At 40.4% G+C, this 8230-nt stretch overlaps 1 protein-coding gene across 5 annotated transcripts in view; it reads right to left on the bottom strand.

Annotated features, from left to right (window-relative positions):
• Positions 1-659: 659 nt before the first annotated feature.
• The window catches only part of PHLDB2 (pleckstrin homology like domain family B member 2), an 84571-nt gene continuing 77000 nt past the window's right edge, over positions 660-8230 (bottom strand). For all 5 annotated transcript variants that reach the window (XM_080918765.1, XM_080918766.1, XM_080918768.1 and 2 more), the window contains 3 exons: positions 5222-5441; positions 3131-3216; positions 660-2357 (listed from right to left, as the gene is read on the bottom strand). In XM_080918765.1, the coding sequence (XP_080774891.1) occupies positions 2217-2357; positions 3131-3216; positions 5222-5441 (447 nt within the window). In that variant the 3' untranslated portion in view covers positions 660-2216. The remainder of the gene's footprint in view (positions 2358-3130; positions 3217-5221; positions 5442-8230) is intronic.

The following is an 8230-nucleotide window of genomic DNA, read 5'->3' as shown; positions in this document are numbered from 1 at the left end:
TCAAGAGCTGCTGTGTCTCTCCACACAGGAAGCATGTGACCAAAGCTGGCTGAATAGGTTAGCTTGCTTCTAGCACTAGTAAGCCTTTTTTAAAAAAATCAGTTTGACTTAGTGTCACTTCTGTATGCCCCATTCCTAAGGTAACTAATTAGAGTCCTCTTTGCCTAAAAATAAAACATTAAGGAACAAATCATAGCTGTATGACCTCTGCTCAACTAGTTATAAGAACTCCCAGGGACTGTGGACAGTGTTGAAACCTCATTAAGAGAGTTTGTTACTACATGAAGTAGCCAGGTACCAACCTGGATATGCTACAAAAATAGAGCAAGAAAGGGATGGGGAATAACAATATTTGCAATTACCAAAGAGCCACAAGCACTGGTATCTGCTGTTAAGATGCAAAGAGTGAGCTAGCATTCATTGGATGTCAGCACCTTTGTGATTCAGTCCTTTGGTGTCTATATCCACCCTGGCAGAGAACAGGCAAAATTACATCACATTTGCTGTAGTGCATCTTGAAAGGGGCTGTTTCTTTGGGACTGTGAAAACTCCAGTTTTGCTACTGGCCATCATACCAATGACTCAAGGGGGGAGGGGAGATAGAGATTGACTCAAATGTGAATCAGGTCAACACTTTAATCCAAACTCCACACATTTAACACACATACATAGCTAAAAGGTTTATGACATGCAAATTGATAACCATTACAATCCTATGAAGAAAGTACAGTACAGACAAACTGTATTTTTACATCAAGCAACCAAATCTTAACTATTGCATTTTAATGTTTCAGATCACTAGCACTAAAGTGGAACCTCTGCAAAAATCACAGACAAAAATCCAACCAACCAAACAAACAAACAAAACCCTCCCACAGTCATGATCTTTGTCCCTCATTATTCAAGTAAAACCTTACATCATCCAGTTGCAAAATTTTATTATTGGTTACATGTATACAGGTATAAAAGTATACTGTAAGTTTTTTTTTTAATTGTACCCAGTCAGGCCTGACAGTTTTATGGACACATTTCTAAACATTGTTTTCTTTTTCTATTCATTTGGCATGTTTTAGGAAATAATTTGTTCATACTTACAAACACAAAACACACACACATAAATGGCACTTGGAAAATGATTATAAAAGAGACTTGCCCGAAGTCACTTCATTCAACAAAAATTAGCTCTAAAAACAAAGACTGTTTGTAAAGATACATGGAAAAAGATATACCACAGAGAATGTTCATTTGAATTTTGTCATCTTTTTAAAAGACAACCTGTGTCTTTTGTGTTTTGTGAATCCTTGTGTGTTTTGATTGCTCCGTTTTTTCAGTGAAGCAGAAATGCTTTCATAGTGATGCGGTGTGAAGGTTCGGATAACATGTCTGCTTCATAAGCAAGAAGAATCCAGCAGTCTGGAGGAAACTGGCTACTGGTTGCTTGCATTCTCAGTAACAGGAATGGGAAAAATCAACAGAACAAGACCCCCTCCCCCTACATACACACCATTAAATATTCTCCTTGATTCAAACTGCCTGATGTTGCAGGAGTCTGTCTGAGATGGGCTTTTCTTAAAGCAAGGAGTTTTTTTTGGTTTTTATTCTTTTAAGAAAGTGGTTTATTATATAGGCATGGTAGCTTGTTGGGGGGTGGGTACTACTACAGAGTTAGCATCAAAATCCCATTCTGAAGATTATTTAGAAAATAACACTGATGTGAAACAGGAGTCAAGCCAAGTCTTTGGTTGGGTGAAGTATTTAAAAACTAAGGCAAAATATCTAAAACCTGTTGCCTTCTAAGTCATTATTCACCTATTTTTATAAAATGCTACTACTTCCTACAAAGAAGGCAGGTGATCACCAAGGACAATGAGCTGGGTGCTAAAATAATCTTGTATTTGTAAGTACATATTTACAGACATTGTGTAAACTGTTCAGTTTATTTAACCAACATCAGCTGATTAAAAGAAGAGTGTGCATCTAAGTGATACTTTTATCAAGAGAGTGTTTTGGTTTGTTGTTTTGCCATAGGAGCTCCAGCTCTGTCACTATGGGCCCTGCTTCCTTCTGAATGAAGGACTCCCCAGTATAAAAAGAGTTCTAAGCGCACACAGTTAAGGGGAGGGGTCTGTTAGGCCTTTTTATCTGAGGCTGGATATGGCTTCATTCTTGTCAGAGACTATTGCAGTCATCCCTGAAGGGGACCATGCCCACGTTCCCTACAACAGGAAGTGGGTGTATCCTTCCGCCCCAGTCACAATAACATCCATCCAGATCCGCATGGCCTCCGGGGAAGGGGCCACCATGTAATAGATTCTGTCGTGCGTCTTGACACTAAAGGTGAGTAACGGGTTAGGACTCTGGAATTCAAAACAAGAGAACGTCAAAGAAAGTTGAACATTAACACAGACACGTGAAGGTTATTTTGCTTTAAAAATTGCCAGTGATGGAAATTTATAAAGGTCTTATTTATGCTACCCTACAGTGTTCCACCCCACGCTGTACACTGTCCCCAGGATGGGCTATCTCTCGGGCCTTTAGACACGCATTTTCATGCAAAGCTTACTGATTTACTTATGGATACATGGGTAAGGCATAAGATCTGATGGAAGGAGACCCTCAATGAATAACAGTGATTATCTTTGGCCTTCTAAAGGTCCAGGTAACTTACGACTCACCACCCTAGTTATATATTAAGTAGTTCCTTTCAAAATGCTTCCAGAGTGGCTTTTCAGCATCTCGAAAATAGTTATATCCAGAACTTTTCTTATTTCTTCATGACTTTACAAAGAAAAACGACCGTTCACTTAAGACATTTTCAATTTGAACTTGCAGCATTGCTCTGAACACACGTGCCCATCTTGTGAGAACACAAGCTCTAAGTCACTTACAACCCCCAAATTACTTTCCCCTAACTTAATATCATATTCAAATTACAGAATTTAACCAGGCATAGATGCATTGTAAGCTCGAAGCCAGTCTGGACAACATTGTGAGACCTTTTCTCAATATATTTCTCAAAAATAGACCATGAAAAGGGACTGATGATAAAACAGTTGTCTGGAGTGCAAAGGGCTCCAGGTGCCAAAAAAAAAAAAAAAAAGTTTCAGAAACTTAGGAAATTGATACTTACCTTATTAGCATTCTTGAGGTGATCATAATACACTTCTTCAATGGCTTGAAAGTATATCACTCCTTTTAATTTAGCCTCATGCTTGTCTGCAAAAATAGTTGAGTGTTAAGTACTTTATTATCATTGATGAATAGGACAAAACATAAGTTCATTATGTGTGATCCTTATTAAAATATTTACTTAGCATATACATGACCTCAGATGACCTAGAATTAGGGCCAAGCTGATCTAGGGTTAGTAACCCGGGTGAGTCCACCAGGCTCCTATGGTTACACAGAGGGCTCTGGTTAAACTCAGTGGGTCATAAGACAAAGCAACATGACAGTGGGTGGGAAAGAGCTTGGTAGAGGACAAAGAGGCTAATGGGTTGGGAGAACATAAGGTGGGTACAGGAGTGATCAGAATACCTCTTATACATGTATAAAACTGCCAAAGGACACATTTAGTGTTTTATTTATTTTTAGTTAGTTCATTAATTAGTTAATTTTGAGACAGGGTCTCTCTACGTAGCCATGGTAGTGCTAGAACTCACTATGTAGACTAGGCTAGCCTCAAACATGTCAGACAGCTGCGGACAGGGCCAAACTGGCAGCATCTACCAAGGCCATACCACTGCTCAGTCACTCCTGATGTGAATGCAAAGGAGCTGGAGGAATCTCCTTCTCATCAGTTCTGGTATTAGGGTCCCAAATATGCCAAAACTTTGTGTTTAAAATGAAATTGAAATTCAGCCACTGAGAAGTGTCTGTTTAGTAGCAATTTTTGCATGGGTTAGAGGGAGGGAGGCTTTGGGAAGCTGGGAGGGTCTCTGAACCATACACACCTGACTGATGGACAGTGAAATCAGACTCCCAGATGAGAGAAACATGGAGTAATGCAGAAGCTCTTTCTCCCAAGTCCTTTAATCTTTTCTGTTGGAGCATTCTGAGTGAGGCTGTCTATCAAGGCTAGCATGCTCCACAAATGTGTTTATGTGTTGGATGATTTGTGTTTCATGGATGGACTGGATTACTAGGAAGCAGGTATCTTTCCTATTGTACTGAGGACCTTTATGGGAGACTCTGGATAAGAAAGCAGACCCCGGGGCTGGAGAGATGGCTCAGTGGTTAAGAGTACTGGCTGTTCTTTCAGAGGATCTTGGTCCAATTCCCAGAACACATACTGGTGTGATACCACCCTTCCTTAGCAGCAGAAGAGACTTTGGCTACACTAATGCTTATAAGGAGCACGTTTCACATGTGAATAAGATGCTAGCTCATTTCTTTATTTTGCTGTTTGGAGACAGGATCTCTCGCTACGTAGTATAGCCCAGGCTGCCACAGCCTCACTGGTCTTCTGTTTTCACCCTTGAATGGTAAGATTGCAGCTCTCACAGTGTTACTGCTGTGCCTCCCCCAAGAGTGTTTAAGTAAGTGTTCCGGTTACATTGTGTATTCATAAGACTCAGTAGAGTGTGTTTCCCACAGTTAAGCTTTTAAGAATCCCAATGTGTGTTTAATACTTAATGAATGCTTGCTTATTCCCTAGTTTGCTGATGAGTTATGCTCTCAACTCTAGAAAAATCAAGACTACCTTACAAACCACAGCTCAACAACTGGGATCTAGGGCTGCTTGGTTATGTGTAATTTAAATAGGAAAAACGGCAAAACAACCCCATATTAATGGCTTTGTGGTTTAAAAAGCAATAATTTTAATGTAAAACTGTATTCCATTTAATATATATTTGAACTTTAGCTTACTTTCAGAAATAGAATGGATTATTTCACATTTTTAAAAGTCACATGATTGCTAGTTGTAAAAAGTAAAATTTATACCGTATTCGAGTATATAAAGTGAATATAAAATCATGTTATCGTCACCATTCCTTATTTTACGTATCAGCCCCTTTCTTTATTTTTCTCTTTCTGTTTCTTTTCTTTTTGAGATAGGATCTCACCATGTTGTCTAGGTTAGTCTCATACTAGCAGGTTCAAATGCTCCTCCTGCCTCAGCTTCCCAAATTATCTAGGTTCAGATAATGAATCTCAATTTCCTTTTATTTTTTTAACACATTTGAATAAATCAACTACAATTTCTTTCTTAAACATTTACCTGCATAGTAAGAAAATGTTCGCTTATTCCGGTCAAAAACAAACCAGCGTTTTTTCCACGTTTTAATTTTTCCACCCATTTTGATGAGGTATCCTCTGCAGGTCTTCTCTGTGATTGACACGTGAAAACAGGTGTCAATATTGTGGCCCGCAGTCTCCACATGACTCCGCAAGTCGAAGTCTTCCTTCCGGACAGGCAGATAGCGAGTCAGGGGACGAGCCTGGAAACGTACAAAACATATGTCATCTATAGTGTATCGATGATAACTTTCTTTTTTTTTAATCCCCCAGATTGCATTATGATAGATGTAAGAAGGAAGTGGAGAGGTGAGGCTTTAAAATGCCAAGTAATTTACAAGATAACAAGGCGCTTATCCTCTGGAGACTAAAGAATAGATGGTGTGCTACACTAGGGACAGTGTGGCCAAGTCACCACACCCAGACAATACTGTGAATGCCAAGCAGAGCATGCTGACAGTAGCCTGATATCGCTGTCTCCTGAGAGGCTCTGCCAGAGCCTGAAAAATACAGAGGTGAATGTTCACAGTCAACCATTGAACTGAGAACTGGGTTCCCAGTGGAGAAGTTAGAGAAAGGACTGAAGGAGCTGAAGGGGTTTTCAACCCCATAGGAAGAACAATATCAACCAACCAGATCCCCCAGAGCTCCCAGGGACTAAACTACCAACTAAAGAGCACACATGGAGGGAGCCATGGCTCCAGCCGCATATGTAGCAGAGGATGGCCTTATCAGGCATCAATGGGAGGGGAGGCTCTTGATCCTGGGAAGGAAGGCTTGATGCCCCAGTGTAGGCAGGAGGGAGTGGGTAGGTGAGTGGAGTAGCACTCTCATAGAGGCAGGGGGAGGGGGAAGGGGATAAGGGATTTCTGGAGGGGAGACCTGGAAAGGGGATAACATATGAAATGTAAATAAAAAATTCCAAGAAAAGGAAAAAGGAAAGGTGGGCCTGTTGATTCTACTGGTTGAGGACAGACCTGGGAATAAAAAGCCCTCCCAAAGGTAACATTAAAGAAGTCAGCCAGTTAACTGCAGGGAATGAGGCATGCTGCAGACCAGGATTCTCCCCAGGAAACGGTCCTCTTCTCCCATCACAACACAACAACCGTTCTCCTAAGGTAATCCGGACACAGGCTGATTAAACAGACCCTGATTGGTAGGTACAAGCCCCAAAAGATTCCCCAGAGTTAAAAATGTCAGTTTCTCTACTTAAGGCAGCGATGCATGCTTTGAAAAGAGGAGCTAGAATAAACTGAAGGGTAGACTCAATGCTGGACCTAACATAGGGAGCTGTACAGGAGCAGAGGCCCAAGGCACGTGTGCACATGTCTTGTTTTACTAATGATGAGGACCAGGGTTAACATCATCCAGGAAGCATAGAACACCATGTATGCTGCTTCCAAAATGTCTTTCTCCCTCCCTCGTCCCGCCCCCTCTCCTCACCCCCCCCCCTTCTCTCTCTCACTGAGTCTCACTCTTGCTCTCTAACTCTGTTAAATAATTCCATGCTTTTGCCCTTGGGAAATGATCTAATCACATTGTTGGAGGAAGAGCTTATGATCAAGATTAAAATAGAATTCTGCCCTTTGGTTTGGCTTCAGACATTAAGCATGCATGGGTGACCTTCACCACCAACCGGAGTTCAGCGGAGGCCAGAGAATAATCCAAAACAAGGATCCATTTCTGTTTCCAGTTTTCCTCAGAATTTTACCTTCACTGCAAGGCAGCTGCCATTGGCTTATGAATTCCAACCCCCAGTCTCCCACAGCTTTAAAGACAGTGGCCAGTGGCTGTCGGACCAGTGGTGAACAACTGGAGACAGTGGGGGAAAAGATCCTCTGCCTTAGAGTCTACCAGCTTCCATAAAACTGGTGTGAGCTTTTCATGATGTAGTGGTTTCAATATCTTCGTTCTCAGAAAGCACATGATATAAATGGCTAGAATGGGAATAATGGGGATCCAAATCTATGATGGCCAAGAAAGAAAGTTAAACCAGATAGATGGGTTTCCTCCATTATTTGAGTTTGGTTCTTGGAGAAACATGTATTATAGATTGATGTAGGAAAGGGGACTTATGTGGTTAGAAAAAGGAAAAAAAAAATACTACCACTATACTAAAAAACTGGGCTGGTATGATTTAAATTTATCCCATTTTGAAAAGTTCCCTTTTAGAGATTGCTTCCTTTCTCCTGTCATCAAAGCTTTTAGTTTGGAGTGTGTGTGTGTGTGTGTGTGTGTGTGTGTGTGTGCATGTACCTATGTATGTGTACACATGCATATATATACATATATATACAGAATATAGATAATTTGAAATACATATGTACATATACATATATAATGATGTGTGTATATATGCATATATAATAATGTGTATGTATATATTGTAAACTATCTATGCATATATTGCAAACTATATATATACAGGTGTGTATATAGTCTAAACTATAATCTCTCACTTTATATATTTTTAAAACACTTTAATTTTAGACATTATTACCTTTGATTGTGTGTGTGTGTGTGTGTGTGTGTGTATGTGTGTGTTTGTGTAAATGTGCACTTGTATGCAGTTCCAGAAGAGTCCAGAAAAAGTCATTGGGCCATGTGGAGCTGGAGTTACAGGCACAGGCAGTTGTGAGTGTCCAGATCTGAGTGCTGACTTGGAACAGAATTCTGGTACTCTGGAAGAGCAGCAAGTACTCCTAACTGCTGAGCCGTCTCCCCAACGCCCTGTATGTGTTTTTAATGCCTACTGCAATGACCCTTTTCAAAGGTAGACAAAATGAACCATCCTCCCTTAAATGTTCAGAGAATGGGTAGAAGTCTTTCTCTCCAGCATTTAAGTAGAACATATGAATCCCATGTGAGTAGAGCAAAGTTAAACGTTGCTAGAGAAGTTCCACAGTAGTTTTCTAGAAGTTCTAAAATGAACACAGCCTGCACACTAACCCACATCTTTCTCTTAACCATTCTGCCAAACACTAGGTATTCC

Source organism: Micromys minutus, assembly GCF_963924665.1.
Source record: "Micromys minutus genome assembly, chromosome: 7".
NCBI classification, from domain to species: domain Eukaryota; kingdom Metazoa; phylum Chordata; class Mammalia; order Rodentia; family Muridae; genus Micromys; species Micromys minutus.
The sequence above is the reverse complement of the archived record's forward strand: the minus strand, read 5'-3'. Positions and strand labels throughout refer to the sequence as shown.